The sequence below is a fragment of the Zonotrichia leucophrys genome, chromosome 3 (genome assembly GCF_028769735.1).
Source record: "Zonotrichia leucophrys gambelii isolate GWCS_2022_RI chromosome 3, RI_Zleu_2.0, whole genome shotgun sequence".
In the NCBI taxonomy this organism is placed as follows: Eukaryota; Metazoa; Chordata; class Aves; order Passeriformes; family Passerellidae; genus Zonotrichia; species Zonotrichia leucophrys.
In genome coordinates, this window is record NC_088172.1 from 80,948,911 (window position 1) to 80,969,823 (window position 20,913).

At 37.1% G+C, this 20,913-nt stretch overlaps 1 protein-coding gene across 1 annotated transcript in view; it reads left to right on the top strand.

Annotated features, from left to right (window-relative positions):
* THADA (THADA armadillo repeat containing) overlaps nt 1–20,913 on the top strand; it is a 151,844-nt gene that overhangs the window by 42,475 nt on the left and 88,456 nt on the right. The window contains exons 27-28 of the mRNA XM_064708992.1: nt 8,223–8,312; nt 9,686–9,817. Of these exons, the coding sequence (XP_064565062.1) occupies nt 8,223–8,312; nt 9,686–9,817 (222 nt within the window). The remainder of the gene's footprint in view (nt 1–8,222; nt 8,313–9,685; nt 9,818–20,913) is intronic.

Genomic DNA, 20,913 nt, shown 5'->3' on the forward strand with positions numbered 1-20,913 from the left:
TTTGTGGTAAGAGATTAAAGATAACAGTGTTATAGACAGTGGTTGAACAGAATTCTTGGAAACTTTCTAGATGCATATATGCATATCTCTTTTAGTTGCATTTTTTGTGTACATACATTTTTATGGACATATATGCACAGATCAATATCCTAAAAAAAGTTTGTTAAAAGTAATTATATGTAAAATAATTCACCTCAGTTTTAGATACAGTTGTATATACATGCATATATATATATATATGAAGATACTTTTGTCTGTGTGTATCAAAGCTGAGTGGTGATTAATGTGTTGCTGTAGGTACCAGGTTGTATGGGTTTAAGTGCTGATCCCCTGTTTTTATTCTGAGCCCATTGTATGCATACTTCTTTATCTAGCATCACAGCAAAAGTGCTCTTGTCAAAGTGCTCTTCACAAGTTACTTTACTGAACTGTGTGTTGCATAATTATTCCTCTTGAGTCACACTTTTCCTGATTTTTTTTTTTTTTGTTCTATGCAGGTGCTCTTTCCATACCTGATCACACAAAGAGTGTAATAAATAGCAAAACAAGAGGTATAAAGAAACTTGTGCTTAAGAGATCAAAGCAAACCAGACCGTGCAGTCCTTTAGAAATCTTGGCTAGCTCCCTTGTAAATAAAAGTGCCTCTAAAGCAGAAGGTATTTAACTGCTGTGTTTATACAGGTTTTGATTGGCAGTTCAGTTATTAACCTCATAAAAACACAGCAGTGTAAACTAGTACAAATGTTTATTCTAGCACTTCTATCTGAAGGAAAATGAAAAAACCAAGATATAGTGGCATATTCTTAGTTTCTTTTAAGTATTTATTTTAGGTCTGTGTAGCATAAAAGAATGTTTTTTCAAGTCAGTGAACTTAAACTATTTTGCTTACTGTTCTGGGATTTAAGTGTTTTCTACTTACTAACAAAACAAATGTTAGATTTATTGAAGGTACAGAGTCACCACATCTTTATTAAAGGTCCCCACATGTTTATGATGATGCTCCTTTCCCCTTCATAGTGTTTTCCAATTCATGGGGGTAGAAATGAAATGAGAATTCTTTTTTGTTACTGATTTGATGAGGTTACAGAAAAGTTGTGCCTTTTTGTCACGGAAGAGGTGTCCTGTATCATGTTAGGTCTAGAAAAACAAGTATGCAATAATCTTCTGTATCCTTGCTCTTGGGCTTATTAGCCAATGCATTACACCAGTTTTTTGTTTTTTTTTTTTTAAAGTTGTTTTTTCCAGGCTTCATTGTGGCCTCCCACAAAATTACGTGGCCATTTTGCCTTCTGAGGCAGCCCTAAAATTCTCTTTTGCGTGTGAAATGTTTTATTGAAAGCAGTTTGTCATGAGTCCTGAAACAGTATGTGATTTCAGGAATTTAATTCTGAAGTATATTCTTTAAACAAAATTATCTGAGGCAAATTAAAATTTGTGTATAATCTCTATTTCTAAAGGAACTTGCCTGCTCCTATTGTGTGTCTGAGTAAAAATAGTGATGGTTCTCTAGTGGTCATCCAGAGGGACTGTTAATCAAGATATTTCATAAATATATACTACTTCTGAAATAAAATTTTAAGTGATTATTTTTATTTCTACGTTTCTCTTATTGTACAATGTGGCAAAAATAATAGTTTGTGCTGAATTAAAGCCAAGTTACTAACTTAGTCTTTAAGACTTAATAAAAAACAAGAATTTTGTTCTGAGCAGGATCTATTCTTTACTGCACTTGCAGTGGCTTGTGATGGCCAGCAAATGCAGGAAGACAAGAAAAACATTGATCTTTTAAGAAAGCAGTGTTAAAACCATGGTGGCAGAGTGGGAAGTGGCTGAGTGGAACCATACAAACTGTGAAGGGATCTCTTTGTCCTGTGTTCTGGATTCCCATTGAGAGTGTGACTGCTAGCAACACTACATCAGGTCAGTGGTGTCTGTGGATGAGTTAAAACCTCTGGAGTTTCAAAGACATTTCATAACTATTCTGAGTAAGAGTGCTTCATTCCCCTGCACATTTTAAAACTTCCAGGCTATGATTTGTGACCATTGGTCCTTTTTGTAGTCTCTGTAGCTACTGCAAGAAGATTATTAGCTCTCTACTCTTTAATTCCTTCAAGTGGTAGTAGGCTGCTGTTAGATCTACCCTGGACCTCCTCTTTGTTCAACAGAGCAAACCTGGCTCCTTCAGCTTCTTACAGAGCATGTTGTGTAGGCCATGCCCATCTGAGCAGCTCTTTGCTGGACCCTCTCTTGTGTGTTCTGATCTCTTCTCTTGGCAACCAGAATGTGATGGGGGATTCCATGTGCAGCCTCACTGACCTGCTGCTGCTTTTGTTCTAATGAACACATTTCCATGTGTGGTTTGCCGTGAGCAGTGAGGATTTGCCCTTGGCATCCACTCTAACCCATATATTTTTTCTCTTGGGGATGTTGGTTTCTGATCCAGTTGGTTTTCACCCTGTGCTGATACTCAGGATTCTTCATCCCAGGTGCAAAGCGTGTAGTTTTGTGAATCGTTCTCCTTACTACCACTTTTGAATAATTTCAAGTGTTATATATTTGCCTTTGTAGTAATATAATAATATGCTGTTTTGCTGTGTTTTAAAATACAAGATAGAATTACCCTTGGAGTCAAATACAGTAAATTCTTTTGAGTTTTGCTTCCCCTGTAGTTAGAACCTGTTTTCTGTACCTTTATTGTTGTTACTTGTCCTGTCATGGCATGCAGGTGATTGTCACATAATCTAGTCCTATTAAAGGAGCAAAAAATTAATGTAATTCTTAAAGCATATCTGAAATTACCTTTGGTCTTTACCACAACCTCTGCATAAATCAATCTGCCATACACTTTTTCTTGGCGTTTTCTATGTAGTTAAAAAAGAAAAGGTTTCTCGTTTATTTTGAGTTTATGCTTCTGAAATCTGTCTTTGTTAGTAGGGAAATAGGTTTCCTATATTTTAAGACAGCATCCAGCTGTTTAATAAGTGATAAGGGTCAGCAAAAGAACACAAATGTTAAAATGGGCAACAAAAACCTAGTCTAGTCCAGTTAGCCTAGTTAAGTTGCATTGTGGGATTTTTTTCCTAATTCAGCAATGTCAGAAGTAGCAAATGTGTAGAACGAATGCTGTCTACATAAATCTGTCATTTTGAATGACAGTTTTGCCAAAGTGTCCTGGTTTTCAAGTTCTTTCAGCAGCATTAGTTCTTGCAGTGCCAGGAGTATGTTGGGTTCTGTTTCTGCACTACTGCTCTTTAACATAAAGGATCATCTGATATGGGATTAATGATTCAATGTAAGGATTATTACAACACAAGTAGGTTTCACAGGAGACAACTAAAAGTATTTCTGTAATTTCATCAAAACTAAATTCTTGGTCCTGATCCAAGTGTGCCTTGTCTATATTTTGTTCACATTCCAGTTGTATTTTTTATTTTTAAATGTAGTATTTTTTCCCCTGTAAAATATGACCATGTATTTGTCAGCTGACATGAGATGTTAGCAATATTTGTGTTTCAAAAAGAACACCAGAAACCTTTGCTGCCCTCAGAAGATTGTCTCTAAATCTCACCTGTGCTATACTCAAATATGAACATGTTTGCTGCAGATGTTCTTTTACGTGTCAGTTACTAAAAACAGCCCACAAGGTTAGAAAGCTTCATTCTTCTGAAAAATAAATGAAAGAACAGAAGCGGGTAATCTCTGACACGTCACGGTAAAATGATATGTATGCCCCAGTGTCACAGCAGAATTTTAATCTCCTGGAGTGTTCTCTTAAGTGTACAGCACCAACATCCATAGTTTTATTCTTAAATGTATTTTTAAAATGCAGTTAAACAGTCCACCCACTTGTTATGTATAAAGGTGGAATATTTTGTTAGAAAGACATTAATTGAATGAACATAGATGCTGGAGTTGTGTAGCATCAAGTTGCTACTAAAACAAACACAATGTTTAATCTCTGGAGATGTCAGTTTTTAGAAGCATTTATGAATTGGTTCTAGAAGTTAGATGTTATTGACATCTCCACGAGCACATCACATGAAAACTTGAAAACTCGTGATTTTGGCTTAATTTAAGCCACTCCAGGTTCTGTTCTGAAAAGTGATAAAGCCAAAGAACCAGTGCTAAATGAATGGAAGAACTGCTGTCACTCAAGAGTATAATAAGGGCTTCTGAGTTGGGTTATTTCAGAGAAAGTAGAACCAGTTTTTGCATCTCTTCTGAAAAAGCGTTATCAACACTCTAAACTGTGTATCATGCTTAAACCATACTTTCCCTTGAAGTCTTACAGATTTACAGTCTGCTTTGAGTTTCGTTTTTTTTTTTTTTAATTTTTACCCCTAGCACTAGTTGGTTTTCTGTAACTTAGCTGTGATTCAGTTGTTTTCCAAGTGCTTATTGCTAGCTGTTAAATTCTGTCCTTCCTATCATCACGTGCCTTCAAAGTAACTTCTTGCCAGTTGATGGGACATCTATATTTGGTGAAAGTTTTTTCTTCCCCCCCAGTTTTGCCTGCTCCAGAATCTATTGAAGAGGAAGAGTTTGACTCAAGGGCACACAGACAAGTGTTAGGAGTGGTGGGTGTAGCCTGATTCTGTATGACATGATACAGAAGAAACTTCTGTGTAACTGTTACTTATTAATGGAACATCTTTTCAGGTGGGGAGAACTGAATGAAAATGGCAAAGAAACTATTGTATGTCTGTCTACATAAACAATCTTCTGAGTGCTAAACCATGACTGCTGTCTCTAGCCATCAAAATGAAATGTTTTGTGAATGGGTTGTACTCTGTCATCTGGCTTTTGAGCAGAATTGCTTGCATGAAAAAACATTATATTGTTGAACTGGAAACTCTGTGAGAGGTAAATACTGCATCTTCTGAAGTACTGCAGTGTCTTGCATGTATAGAGTTATTCGAATTATTTTTGCAAGTGAATTTAGTGGGATGTAAGTGTTTCCATTAGTTTCTCTCTCAGCTTTTCTACATTAAACATCATTTTAATTGTGTACTTGAATGACATTTTACATTTGGGAAGAGGGATTTTATTGTAAGCATCATCAACCCATTGATAACTTTCCTGTTTCACTACTCTACTTCCTCTCTCAGTACATAACCTTCCACCAGTTCATTGTTTGGGTCTCAGCAATCCTGTTTGAAATTCTGGATTGTGAAATTGTGCTTCTTAGAGTTACTAAAAGGAAAAAAGAAAATACTATTATCGAGTCTGTGGTTGAACATACTGTTGAAGATGATCTCTGAAGCAATATAAAAATAGTTCCAGCTGGACATGGGGTAAAATAGTAGTATCTTGAGGCTCTTCTCAGTTACTTCTCTTATAAACACATTTTAGGGGGAGTAGATGTAAAATCTTGTGATCTGCAGAATGTTTGGTTTAAGATTTTAATTATGGTAGCTCTGTTGCCAAAAATTTGCGTTTGAACTATGGCAGTGACTAATGGGAAGGTAGTTATCTGTATTTTTAATTTCAACTTACTGTTCCCTGTCAGATCTGTCATAGAGTAGGAAGAACAAGTTTGTTTCATGAAGACTGTTGGCAGTGGCTTCTGGGTTGTTTTAGTCCACGTTTACTTGATATGTTCTTTTATAGCTGTGTCAGGGATTTGTCTTCTTTTAAAGATAGGTTCACAGGGAATAAGCTATCCCTAACTCACATTGTGTGCACATGTACATGCATGCATGCAAGTGATAGATTCATGGGATATATCTCATGTTTTTGTTTTTTAAAGGAGTATTTTGTTGAAATTAATATAAAATATGTGGCTTAGTGTTGTGAGCAGTTTTGAAGAGCACAACCATTATATTTTTGTTGTTCCAGTCTCAATTACACTACACAAATAGTTGTGTGTACATGTTTCCAGGAGCAAAAAGCATGGTCAGCATTAAAAAGTGAAACAACTGAATTCCTGTGTTCCATACTGTCTAGCTGTTTTGCTTCCTGCTTATTCCCAGTTGTGCATCTCCTTGCCTTGACATCCCCAAGCAGTGCATTCACACTTAAATTAATGCCTTGTATTTTGAGCACACTTTTTAATTTTTCAGCACTTCTGATAATGTGTAGTGGTTCTTGTTTCCCCTCTGGAGGCCCTTTAACAGTCTCCTCAGACAGTTGTGTCTCCTTTTTTCTGAAAATGCCTGTGGACATCTTCCCTGCAGATACTGCCTGTCAGTGGTTTTGATTAGGCTGCCTTCTCCTATCAATAAACTCTGGAGCAGTAAAACAAGTAGGAGGTTATGTAGGTTATGTAAGTTACCCACTTCAGTAGTTACAATTTTCTTTTCCTGTCAAAAAGATTTATGAAACCATGCTAATTGCAAAGAATTTTGAGGCTTTGTCAAGATATTCAGATCCATTATTTAATATTGATTCAAATGTGGCTGCTGAATTTTTAATGCGTTAAAAATGAACCTCGTTAAAAGTACTTGTGAGGTGCTACTTGGATGTAGTCTTCTCTTAAATATTTCAGCAGTGGCCATCCATTCCATTGGAAACTTGACCCAAATTCTGCTTTTGCTTTTTGCACTCTGTAGCACAAGAGATGAAGAGGTCACAGCATTTTTGGGTAGAACCTTTTCTTTTTAAATACTGAGTTCTTAATGTTTTACATAGGGAAATTCAGTAGGATGGGCTGTTTGACCTGATAGATCTTAGGTTTTGTGCTGTCTCTGGCTTTGCATCTTCAGTTTGCTACATACTTTATGTGCAAAAAAATTGAAGTAGTTTTGAGGACACTGTTAGAAAAAATTGCATGGGTGTCTTCTGCTTAAATAACCAGTTATTATCAATATTGATGTCTTTAAACTGTTCTCATTAACACTTCAATTAAAAAAATTACATGGAAACACTAAAACTGAATTAATATAATCTGAAATCTTCTTTGTAGCTGTAACAGCTACTGCAGATTTCCTTGCTTTTAATTCTAGCAGTTCACTATATTGTATATGTATTCACAGAATTTTTCTTAAGTGCCTTGGGAAAGTTTCCTGTCCCTCTTTGAACATTTGTTTCCACCTAACAGTCTGGTTTTGCTGTGTTTATTCTGTGGCCTGTGGCTAAGGCATGTTATGTTAGCTGAGTGCTGGAAGGAGCAGTGCTGATATTTGCCATGTGCTCGTTTACTCGTGCATGATTTTTTTTTTTTGTCTGCTTATTTTTATGCACATTCAGTCTTGCCATCTCATTGTGTTATTTTTCCAAACCTGGATCTGTCTGCTTATTGGAAGCTTTGCATTGGAGTCATGCTAACATGGAACATTTATCTTGGTTGATCTTGTGGCGAGCAAACTCTGCAGTTGGCTTTGTTTTTCTAAATGATGGCCTTTCATTTATTTATTTTTAAAGGAAGTCTTTTTAATCTGCATACCATCTATGTCTAATTAGAGCTTCCCCCACAGTAACATTCAAGTGGTTCTTGCTTGGATGATGCTGAGTGGTTTCATATAAACCATGAAGCCATCTGATGAAAAGATTGTAAAACAAATACAGAAGATTTTTACTTATATCTTTTTAGCTTGGATTGGTTTGCTGTTGCTGCAGCTTTACTGTGCCACCTTAGTGGTTCTGGCTAGGGATGAGTTCCTGGGGTGTTTGTAGGTTGCTCTGTTTTGAACATGCTTGCTCCATCTAAGGAAGCAGAAGAGTGGCCTGCAGTGTCACTAATGCCATGTGCTGGAAGCAGCACTGTGGAAAGAGGGCTAATGGAAGCTCAGACTCTTCTGACACTGCATTTTGCAAATCTTCCAGGAATTACTTCTATGAGGTGCTTTTTAGTATCATCGAGTTATCTGTTAGTACATGTCTACTAAGTGTATTCTGTTAGCTATTTAGGACATGAGCCATGCTGAAGCAAGTGTCATCTTCTCTTGTTCAACCAGAATATTGTTAAAATACTGTCAGAATTTAAACTGTTGTCTCTTTTTCTTTTTGATGTGATTAAGGATCTAAGATCCCTTTTTCCCAGTTTAGCTGAGAAAGCGTCAGTGAGCACACAGAGACAGTCACTTAACTTGTGTAAACTGCACTCTTATCACTATTTTTCATGAAAACATTATGCCTTTTTTGAGAATTCATTGTGTGTGCGTGGCTCTTCTGCCTCTCCAGCTTCACTGTAGCATCAGAAATACAACAAATAAACTAATATTTTGAGAGTAATTAATTACTGCCGAATGTTAATTATGACTCTTCTTCATTTGTTTCTGCAGAATGACGGGAAGGGAGTTTTTCTCTCGGTTTCCAAGCCTTTATCCTTTCCTTCTCAAGCAGTTAGAGATTGTAACCAGCACTTTGAACAGGTAAGATGATGTCTGAGAAAACTTGGAGATACAAGGTGAAGTGAAAAGGTTAAACTGATTTGTGTCACACACACACCCTAGTGCCATTGTATGCATCAGTACTTCTTGAAATGATACAGTTCTAATGTTTTTGCTAAGGCTTTTTGCTTTTAACTTTGGCACATTGCATTAAGTCTCTGAAGATTGAACTACTGTTGACTAATTACGAGTTTCTGTGTTCTTAGGATCAGATGTTAAGGAACTTCTGTTTTTCAGGGAAACAGAGCCCGGGTATTTGAGTATCTCACATTTAATAATGATGCTTCCCAGCATGTTTAAGTGATATGGGGTCATAGGCCTCAAGTAACACCACATGAACACTTTGCAGCCTGTAGCACACTGACTCTGGGGAAGGTCCTTGATCTTGTTTTAAGACTCCACAAATGGTGGCTGAGAGCTACAATTTGATCAATGCAGATGATACCATTTGGGATGACGCTGTTACCTCCAGGTTCACGAACTTGTAAAGTAAACCAGTGCTGGCTTTGTTTTTTCTTGAAATGCTATGATATAAACTGTGGAAATTGAGCAGCTGATTTATGGGTGAGGTTCAGCTGCCTGTTTAATGGGCCTAGGAAGCAGGAGTTTCACCAGTCATTCCATGTTTTGCAGTCTCTGCTCTAGGAAAAGAGCTTGTGTATTTTCTGCACAGCAATCCACTCTATCTGACGTTACAAAAGGTGACAGTGTCATCACTGCAAATTTTGGGAAGTTTTTGAGTTGAAAAAGATTGAAAACTGCTGTCTGAAATGTTGGTTGGTCATGAATGCTTTTTCAACGTGTATTAAGACTTGTATCTTATTATTAGGTGTTAAATAGATCAAAAAGTATTGATTTTAACTTGGTTTTCTGATTATTTTTACTGTATGAAGAGTAGACCCTTGGTGTCAATGACAAGAACTATTCTTTAGTAAAACATGTTATTTACTAAACCCACATTTCCTTTCAAACTGATGAAAGTACTTTTTTCAAACCACCTTTTTGTAACTCAGATCTTTGTTTCCCGGTTCATAGAAAAACCTTATCTGCAGGTTTTTAATATTCTTTAGAAATGAAGGCAGGCAGCTTACCACATTTGGGAATAAAGGAGGCTTGGAATAATGTGGGAAAGTGAGGGCAGTACAGCCATGAGTGTCTTCATTAGAGAGGTCCCCTGCAGAAGAACTGGATGTCATATTTGATCCCAGCAGGGTTTGCACTCCCATGCAATGATCAGCCTAGGATAACTCCTTGAACCAGAGATGCAGAAGCCCCTTTTGTGGGAAAGAGGCTCAAGTCTAGCGTGAAGGAGGATGGTTTTTTTCACCAAATGCTTCTTACATATTTTCATTTAGTGAAACTGAAGAGTTGAAAATCCATCCAAGCCTGTTTCTTTTGCTCTTAATCCTGGGAAGACTCTATCCATCTCCAATGGATGGCTCTCACTCAGCTCTCAGCATAGCACCTTTTGTCCCCTTTATTATAAGGTAAGGTGATTTTGTAGTGGTTTCTTATGTGATGGGAGTTCTTTCTTTAATCTTCGGAATTTTTTTAATAAAATGCCTTTTTTAAGTTTCTCTTCAGTTTTAGTCCTTAAAGGAAAAATTGGTATTCATTGGTTGTACTTTCCTGTATTACTATTGTTTTGGAGAATTAGAAAGAATATTAACTTATGTAAGTCATTGTATGATTTGTTTGAAAATCTTCATCTGCAAATGCTGAATGGCATCACTGCTGCCCTTGAGAGGGTAGATTAAAACTGATGAGTTTGACAGATTTTAGCAGTGCAAGATTTGCTATACAAGGTTCTGATGGGTTTTTTCAGTCCTGCAGAATGATTGTTTGCAACACATAAATGTGGTATCTAATATATAGATTTGTAGATGTATGTATGTATCTCTTTCCATATCCACCCATCAATACACTTAGATAGCTAAAGATATGGATCTGTCCTTTATCTAATGTGTTTCTAAGATGACTTTTGAAATATTTATACAGTGTAACTTTCACTTTTATGGTGGTTACAAGAAGATATTCAGCAGACATTTTGCTACTCTGTATGACTCCTGTTTGGGGTTAGGAGCCTCATGAGGGAGTCAGAGCTGTGGTGGGTAGGGAGAAATGAGCATCGCCAGTATTTGAGAACAAGTCCTGCTAACTGTGTGAAAGCTTCAGTGCAGTAGGGTGAGAAACTTCCATGCTTAATCTTGCTCATCTAGTAGTGAAACAAGACAAGGTTGTTATCATAAGATATTTCAATTTTTTAACTACTTTTGGACAGAAAATAGCATCTCTGTCTGCTTCTTTTTCACAGCAGATGTGATATATCTCTTGCCTTTTATGATTTTTTTATGAATTTTCAAGAATAAATGCTAATTACCTTTTTTTCTGAAAGGAAAAAACCTGTAGTAACAGTTTTGAAATACATTGTATTTAACAATAAAATGTGTTTGGCTTTCTGCTGTATCTGAATCCTAAATGCTTTTTCGGGAAACATTTAAGATTATTTGTTACATCAGTAATTGGCTCTGTTTTGATGCCTTTATTAATGCACTGGAGAATGCTTGTTTGTGGTTTTTTTTTAATGCAATTTCTCAGCATAATTTTGGTTATTGCTAGTAGATTAACTTTTGATAAGCTTTTGGTTACAACTTTTTAGTTTTGTCTTTGTTTCTGTTATGACCACTACCTTTTGCAAGATACATACGCCAGCCAAATAACTTTTTCACAGTTACCTAGCTTATTATTTTGAGGTTATTTAAATTCATTCAGAAGATGTGGGGGGAGAATCCCAATAAAATCTGTAAGCTAAGAACCTGGAATATTTAAGAGACGAGTACTGTTGGACCTACTTTCCTTTAAATGTTCCTAAATAGGGATGATGTGGCAGGTAAAGATGCTGTATTCTGGATTTCCTTTCCATTGATTTTGGTAGTAAATGCTGGGGATGCAGGTGTAAAAGTAGCATAAAATTACTATGTATTTGTGACAAAAAGTTGTAGGTGGGTGTACAGATGAGCCTTTTCTGTCTTGTTACTTAGCAAAGTATTGAAATTTTTATGGTTGCCCGGGGACCATACCAAGGATTCTGCAGAGGTAAATGTATGTATGATGTAGCTCAGTGTGCTGTTACTGGCTGTATTTCTGTCTGCAGTTCTTACACCCTTGTTCTTTGGATGCTGTGAGTGTTTTTGGTTCATTGTGATGGTATTTGATTTATCTTGGTAAAACAAATAAGTTGCTGTCTTTTATTTCCCTTTCTATTTTTCATTATGTTGTAGCAAATGAACAAAAGTAAAATTGTTTCCTATTCCTTTGGTTGTTCTTCAGAAGGTGGTAATGAAGTAGCCTATTAGAGAGGATCAAAGAGAAGGTCTGGTGCCAAGGGCCCTGTGTACCAATTCATTAAATTGTGTATATAAACTGTTTCTTTGAATTTCTCAGTGCAATGTTGTGTTCTATAGCATCTGCATATACATATAACTACATGGTAGTCCAAAGCAATGATAGCAGGTAATTGCCATGCCATACCGTGCCTCACCATGAGATTTTTGTTGAGGATGGTGTACCAGTGTCAGGGAGGGATGCAGCTATGTGGTGAGGAGACAGGAAAGGTGAGTGTGACCCATATGAGGTCCTAATACCCATTCCAGGGCTGAGCCTGCAGGGAAGCAACATTCACTTGTTGCACTGACAAGACGAACAGAATATTGCTTGCAGGCAAGCAGTTCTGTGAACAAAACTGGGTTGAGCAGAAGGAATTCAAGTTGGGCTTTTGAAGAGTTTCTCTTCAGCTCGAGTGGAATTTTCCATCTGGTGGGAGTAGAGCTGTGGTTGCTCTGACCGTGCCGAGATGAATTGCACAATGTGAGCAGGATTAAATGCTGCAAGGACAAATCTCAATCTCTGGGCACATAGTTGTTACTCCCTGTTGAACTAGGGCATTTGATTACCTATCTGCAGTTCTATTTAGCTATTTTTCCCCCTGCAGATGTTTTATTTGGAAGGGAACACTTTGATTCACAACTTATTACCTCACTTTTTATTTTTTTTAAAGAGCTAGATAGGTCTGTTTTAATGGTTACTTTCTAAGATGAAAGAATGTACAGCATGTTTTTGATTAACAAGGGAGGTAATCGGGAGGTAATGTTTTAAGTATGAAACAAAAACATAACCTCCCTTTTGCCTCCCTCTCCCTTTTTCAAAGAGCTGTAATCTCTTCAGAATGATCTAGAATTGGGTTACCTTATGTCCTCTTGTACCATGGCACTGACAGAGTGTTTGTTTATTGTTAAATGTTCTGGGCCAAATGCTCTGAAGGAGTAAAATGGGTATTGCTTTATTAACTTGAATACTTTTTCACTAATTGAAAAAAATGTGAATGGTCACTCTCTATTTAAGAGAGTGACTTTGTAATCTTTTAGAAAGTTTTTTTAAAATTAGCTTTAAAATGTCAAATAGTATAAGGTTTTAAAACCTTATTGGATGTATGTGCCTTGGCTTCCACCTGACAAAACTTAATTCTTCATGAAATTTACTGTTTAGAACTTCAGCAAATAGATTTCAAAGCAGTGCTGCTTCTAGGTGTATTATGTTGCAAGAAATGTGAGCATCTTCCCATGAAATTAACAGAGTTATGAAATAGACACTCTTTTCTTGGGCAGAATTTTGTAATCTGTAATGCATCTTCATGGAGAATGGAGGAGTGAAATTTCCAAATGCCCTGATGCTGTTTCCAGTCAGAGACCTGGGTGGATGGCAGAGGGAAGCACTTTACAGCTGTCCTCTTTCCCTTTCTGCCCTTCTCCATCCATTACTCTGGACTGATGGGGTTTTGGTTTTGTTCTTAAGAGCTTGTCATTGATGTGCAAGGGTGATCACTGTGACTGGTAGGTAATGATGAACACTAAGGTGCAAGGGAAATAAAACGGTATGTGGTGAGGAAAAGTTTTGTGGGATGGAGCATTGTAATTTTTTAATTTAAAAAATAGAAAAACCTGTAGCCATTCCTAACAGTGTTGAGGGAAGGAGAGAGAAAATTCTTACCATCTATGAGTTTTATAAATAGATTGATCCAGGTTTAGTTTAGCTTCCTAGCAAGCAGAGGGGCTGACCATGAATTCTGAGGCTCTCTGCGTTTCAGTTGTGTTTTACTGTTTCATAAATGTGAGAGAGCTCACTCCTTAAGGAAAAGGTCTCATGGAGTAGTATTAATATTGCAAAAGGTAGTGTGAATTTGAATTTTTACCAGTCAGTTATGTTACTTGCATGTAGGTTGCTCATTTGAGAAAGTTACTCTTTGCTGTCTTGTGCTAATAAGTTTGGTTGCTCTGTATTGTGTTTATGTTAAATTATATCCAGTCTGTCAGGTGACTGGTTCTGTTCCACTGTAGCCCTGTGACAAAGTCTGTATGGGCTACATAGGAAGAGCAGCTCAAGAAACAGGCCTTTGGTGAAGTTCTACTAACCAGATATCCTCAATTTGTTTGAGAAGAGCTTGGTGGAAATAATTCATGTATATATATTTTATAAGCTGAAATTGCTGTTTATGTAAGTTTTTAAATGCAGATTTTTTGCTGTTTGTTTTGTTTCACACATGTGCATTTATATGTGTGGATTTAGTATGTCGTCCTGAATCTGCCTTGAAAGCAGCCATCTGATTTTCTGTAGGCTGAGCACTGGTATCTTTTGGTAAAGTGGCCAAACAAAGGTAGATGACTGTGCTGAGTGTACTTCCTCTGCCTTTCTCCTCTTTTCCCTGTATTTTAGTGTGGCATGGCAGCGCTAGAAGAATTAATATTAAAATATCTCTGGTTTCAGCTGTCATTTCTGTAAGACTGGGAATCTTACCAGGGGTCTGATAAGGAAAGAGCTTTTGTGGGAATGTCTTTTCATAACAGATTAAAATATACAACAAGCTGTGTGCTGCAGCCTTGTTGTATTACAATAGCTCCTTTTGGTTACAGTTGTTTATGAAAGCATCTCCCTGGCTTCCCTTTTCAATTGCACATCTTCTCAGTCTTTGTCTCTGGTTTTTTAATTTGTTTTGGGATTTTTTTAGTTCCTATTGTTTGTTTAGTATAAGTGCTCAGCATTATAACTGTTTGCAAATCCTGCATTATATGGAATCCCTGTGAGACTGGGATCTGACTCACTGGAATGCCCTGTCCTCCTTGAGGAAGCTCATGGGGCTGGCCAGTCATTGCAAGATGAGGACAGATCGCCCATTTTATTATGGGCAAGGCTCCCAGAACATGGGCTGGTCTAGACAGTTGGAATAAAGAAGCAATGTGTACTCCTAAAGCATACATTGTCTTTTAGATTTTTATTATATTTAATCTCTTGCTTGACATCTAAAGTGGAAATTTTGCATAGCTGGAGGAGAAGGAGGGAAGGACAGGAATTCATTTCCCCACTGAGCTTATCATTAATGAAATGGGACTGTCTTGGAAGTCTCCCATTTCTGGTTAGTCTATTCTCTGTGCAATCCTGATTGCATAGTGATTAATACTGATCTCTAAAAATATTTATGGGTCACTGTAAATATTTATTAATAAGAAGAGTTTCAGTCCTTTTAATCCTTATAGCAATATTAAATAAATTGTAAACAGGCTGTATTTTTTTCCAATTTGATTAAGTTCAAATTGTAATGCTAGGGAAAAATGCAAAGGTCTTGATTGGCAGTAGGCTGCTCAAGACCTTCTGATCTACTAAATCTCTTTATTAATCTTGTACATTCTTTACAGTATTCCTGTCTTTCCTCTGGAACTCTAGACATATGTGTCATATCCAAGTGATGTTGATGGGAAACAACAACCCTTAGGTATTTGTTATTAATTTCTTATTCCAGTTTTCACTGTTTTCATCAGTCATTGGCAGATTATTGTCTGAAGCAGTTTAGGAAATATGCACAGACTGCAGGGAGCTGTCAGATTCATGGGAAATAAAGGGTGACACTTAGCAGAAAGGCATTTGTGAGTACTGAGAGTAATTCTCTTTTTCCAGTGTTGCAGACTCCTGAAGAGGACCAGTGGCTGGGATCCTGGGTTAAAATGTGGTGTATGTTGAATTTGATGTATGCTTACTTGAAACATGATCCTGTAAAAATGATTGGTGAAGTAATTTTATTATGCATTTATATACTTCAAATTAACCAGCAAGTACTCTGCTGGTCAAGATAAGTATCCAAAAAAATAACATTTAGCTTATTCTGGAAAAGTATTTGCACGAAGAAATATGAAAATAGAGAGAAATAATACATTAACTATCCAGACAATGATACGGGAACTAGGTATAATGATGTTTTGAACAGGCAAATATTCTTTAAAAAGAACAGTCTGAGTTTGAGAAGAGTCAGTACTGGGAAGGCTTTTTAGTAATGGCCTGGATACTTTTGGTGGGATGGCTGAAACGAAAGTGTCTTTGAGAACTCAGATCTTTTGGATGTTTTCATGGGTCTGATGATATGTTTTTTAAATTGCTCATGTTGCAGTTTTGCTTACAATCATCTGAAGCTTTGAAAATCATTGCAAGGTGCTGAGACTTGATTTTTCCGTTCAACTTCTCTTTCACAGAGTTCAAAATAATGACAGTTGTGAAGACAGAAAGTAGTCTTTGTTTTGGTTTTTTCCCAACTGTTTGGATAGTAAGTGGTGTGTTTTTCTGTCTGTTATTCTGCAGTTGTGAAACATCATGGTAACAATTCACCAATTAACAAAGTAGAAATATGATTGTGAATGAAATTGTCTTTTACAAGACCTTGCATTAAGAGCAGTTTGTTTTTTTCTCTAGAGTGCCATGAACCAAAATGGAGGCTCTACCCTCATGTAACGTCAGTGGTAGTTAAATAAACCTAGAGGCTTCCTACCTAGACAAACTCTTTGAGATTTCTTGATGGGATTTCAAGAACAGATGCCATTTAAATTGTGTCAACATGTTCCTCAGGAAATCTCCATTTGACAAGAACATATTTCTGCTTCTCTGAAGTTTATACACAGCATTAGTAATAGTTTTCATAGACTCAGATGTGAGGGATCCTAGGTGTTTTGGCTTGCTAAACCACAACAATTCAAGTTTCTGATGTTGATTCAGCTTGGTATCAGTTGGCCACTTGTTTACATTAACCTGGACCTTGGTGACAAGAAGAGAGAAATGTCTATAATTTTTCCTTAGAAAGGCCTTGGAAACATATGGAGAAACAGCTCCTGGCAGAGCTTGTGGACAGCTTTCACAAATAAAAGCCTGTGTAGTTTGCCTACATACCTTCTGCAGTATTTATGGCTACTCTGCTTCATTAAGTGCTTGTGGAAAATACTGCCCTTACAAAAACATAGGGTTTTATCTTAATTGCCCAAGTTGGAAGAATAAAATACTTAACACAGTGTATAAAGAGACTAGAAGTTTGGGCAACCATTAACTTCACTTTAAAGGAAAGAGATAAGGATTTAGAGGATTAGTACTGCATAAATAATGTGAAATTAAATTTGGCTTGTTTCTGTCCATGGTTTTTGTTCAAACACTTTCTGAGCTATATGTATGTGTTGATTGTAGATCTAAAACCTCCAGCAAACTGCTGGAGTTCTGTAATATTTTCCTACTCTTCAGGTAAATAATGAGAAGTTATATCAAGTCTCAGGTTTTTCTGTTTTGTTTTTTTTTTAAATATTAATCTTAGATTAAAGAACAAAACAGGCCAGTTACAATACCGGTTTCCACAGAGAAGTAAGTTTTTAAAATTAAATGCTATGGAGACTTTAATTGCTAAGAAACATGAAAAAACAAAATGGAAAATGGTTGCATTTTCTTAAAAGAAAAACATAAACCAAGGAGATCAATAAATGAACAAAAGAAGCTGTAGGTACATGTGTAGTAAATTATCATTGATATTGCAGGAAGACTTACTCTCCCAGTAAGAAATAGGTAGTGTCCTGCTGATTGATCTACAGTAAGAAGTTCAAGTTGCTTAATTGTGTGGAAGCATGAGTGTTGCTTTTAATTCTATTTTTGGACCTCACTTAGCTTGGAAGCCTGTCACACTGCATTTGAAGTTGCTAAAGGTATTCCTTTAGGAGGTAATTTGAAGGGGAAAAAATGAACTACTGTATAATCACGAGGAATGCATACAATGCTCTTGAATCTTAATAACCAACTCCTTGTAATAGGAGCTGAATCTGTTGCTAAATACTTTTCTCTCTGAGCTTTGACCAGCATCCATGTTTTCCGTTGCTCTAATTTCTTGGTTTTAATTCTTGCTTTAGAACTGATGACACAACTGGGACTGTATAGCTGTGTCATGGAGAAAAGGCAAAATCCCCTTCTCATACTATCTACCCTGTCCATACAGAATCAGACAGAAGATTTACTACAATTTTTTCTTAGTGTACATTTGTTAGGACCTTGTGGCACACCTAGCCGTGAGGATTCAAAGAGTACCATGTATGTGATTTTTGTTTATTTATATATTTCAATCACTTTTATCTTTGAAAAGCCCTGGTGCATGTTAAAAGGCTTTAATTTGCAGGCAGAGGTGGTTGGTTTGAATTGCAAAACCTCTCCTGCCTCGTGCTGGACTCTTCTCCCAAGCTCTTTGTGATTGGTAGGATACTTGGTTTGGCTTAGAAGCTCAGAGACTCCTTCTGCAGAACATTGACTGTTTTCATTCATTAGCAATGACTTTGTTAGTAATGCACAGATGGTGTGACAACAGCCAGTAAAACCTGGAAATAGATGTTCCTCTCCCTGTTAGTCCTTCTCACAACTGTAGGAATTTAGTATAATGAACATATTTTCAGCAACAAGTGTAATTTTTCGAATTAATTCTACTCATTTGTTTCTGTGACCTTTATCTAAAAGGTAATCCTTATTTGCATTGTTAATTTGGGTAATATGAAGTCTGTTACTGGGCAGAAATGAAAAAGGATGGAAAATAAGCACATAGGAAACACCTGCAGGTTTGTTTTTTCTTTGCCTTTTTTTTCCAGAAGAAGCTTAAGATATTATTATTTACAGCTAGTGTTCTGTTGTTTGTAGCCAGAGTAATAAATTAGATACTTTGATGTGTGCAGAGGAGTATGGAATCTTTGTGCCTTATGAGAGCTGGTCATAAATCACATCAGTTGGGAGGATGGTTCAGGATCTGAGTGTTGGAGCTGGAACGGAGCACTGGAAATGCATTGAATTGAATCTACGGTTACACAGAGCGAAACCCTCTCAGATTTATTGACTTTTTGTTCTTGATCATGGACTGTTTCAAGTAAACATGTTTACATCCAGTTCCTCATGCACATGCACCTAGATAAACAGTACTGAGTTCAAGGTGAAATACTACAGTTGTTAATAGCTCTCAGGATTGAATAGAAGTGTATCACATGAGGCTTTTGCAAGTTCCGTTCTTGTTGCTGCCTTGAAGTGTAATAAAATTTGGCTGGCATAATGTATGTTTTTACATATGACAACTTTTTAGATAATTCCCAGATTTTGAAGTTTACTTATATCAGACCTGCATGTAAAAGTAGTGTCACATAGTTGAAACACCTTCCCTCCACCACCCCCAAGCACCTTTCAATCCAAGGAGATGGAGCAGTTTTAAATGCAGCTTTGCACACGCATCCATGCTGTCCAAATGGGTGCAAGGCTCCATTGCTGGTATTTCCTGCAGAGAGGATGAGCCTGCAGCAGAATTGCATTGTGCTGTAGCCAGGTGAAGCGCAGAGTCTGGATGGTGAAGTGTTTGGAGGTGCCTTTTCTGCCAGTACCCCCACAAGGCAACTGCTGTCACATAAATGAGACTCATCTCAGGGATGGCAGTGTGCTAAACTGCTGCAGGAGGAGTAACCTGAATTGTTTCATAGCCTTAAAATGTTTCTTTCTGAAGCTGCTGGCTTTTGCTGCAGATAGAAGCTAAGTTACTGTGATTACCAGAGTTTTGCAATAATATTTCTTGATGCAATTTGTGAGATTGCTTCCCGTAATGGTTGCTAAATTCAAGATAAATTTTTTTAACAACACAGATGATAGACTCAGTGTTAAAGTGTATGGTTTAGAGCTTGAAATAACAATGAGCAAAAAATTGCTGGATTTGGTTGGAATGTTATTTTCGTGTTGCTTAGTTGTTTTATTTGCATTCAGTCTTTCTATCCCTTTTTGAGAATTGATCCTGTTTAGTTTTGTTTACAGGTGAGAGGTTAAATGTAAGTGGGATCCAGTAAATATCAAAACTCTCTGTTCTAGGGTGCTGCTTAGAGGATGGAAAAACTAGTGTAGATTTTGACATTCTCCTGGCAAACTTCTTGCATGATTCAGGAATGAAGCCAAGTGCCTTCAAAACATGAGAGATATACACCTAAGTGCCTTCAGGGTATGCAGAAGTTCAGGGATAGGTCACTGGTGGTGACTTGGCATGACATCTGGCTTATGCCTGTGAAAGGAGGAGTAGTTTTGAAATATTATCAGTGCTATTTCTTGCTGGGGGATGGGGATTGAAAACAATTGATTTTCTTTGAGTGTTAGATTTTTAAACAAATATTTTCAATAAGTGAGAAGAAACAGTAGGAATTTTAACCCCTTTCAGATTTGGGAAGCCATTTGTTGGTGTGAAATACCTTCCATGTGTTCCCATTCATGTTCCTATAAAGCAGATACTTTATTGTTCCTAAACTTTTGTGATGCTTTTGTTCCTTAGTACAGACTTCATGGGCCTGCTGTTCTCAGTGCTCCCACTAAGGAGTGAGTCCCTGCACCCTGGAGTGTGAGAAGTGTGCATGAGTGTGCAGCAGCTGTGTAGGACAGGGGCAGGCTGGGGGCTGGCTTGCCCTTTGGGCAGGTAGGACTGTGGCATTGCATTTCCCTCAGGCACAGAAGGTGGCAGAGCTGGATCCATGGCATCCTGGGGGAGCTCTCCATGACTGGGCACCTGTGTGGCTGCTCTGCAGGAGGACTTCAGGCAGCTGAGAAAATGTTGCCTGTAACATGAAACTGTTTTCTTCTTTCTCAATATACAGCTGTCATTTCTATTTTCATTATAAATTTGATAAAATACTAGAGTGGAGCAAAATTTGGCATATAAAATACTGTATCTCCGTGTATGTAGGTGCATGTGTTGTAAGTCTTTGATGTTTTTACAAGACAAAGAAGTTAAAGACAGATTATTTAAAAATATGTAGTAATTCATTGCATTGTGTTTGAGGAAAAAAACTCCTCTTGAAGCATGTAGTGTTAGAAAGTACCCTTGCACACGTTAGGGGAAAGCCTGGAATTTTACCCATTTTGCACTCCTTCTGTGAAAACATGACAGATTCCTTGGGATCTGTAAAAGGTAATAAACAAAATTAAGAAAATGTGGTTCAGCAGTGCTGAAAGAATGGTTGCAAATAATCTCTACTTAGGTTTCAGTTTACTGTGGAGTAGAATTAAAATGTTTGTTATTAAGAAAAAGCAAGTTCTTTCAGGAACAGCCAAACTGAATTTCTTCTTGCACCTTGTCAATATAGGATTGAAGCTTATCCCTGTGGCAGAGCTTCTAATTGGGACTGTTCTCCTTTAGCATCCTCTTGTGAAGGATAGCAAGTCTGTGAAAAGGAAATGT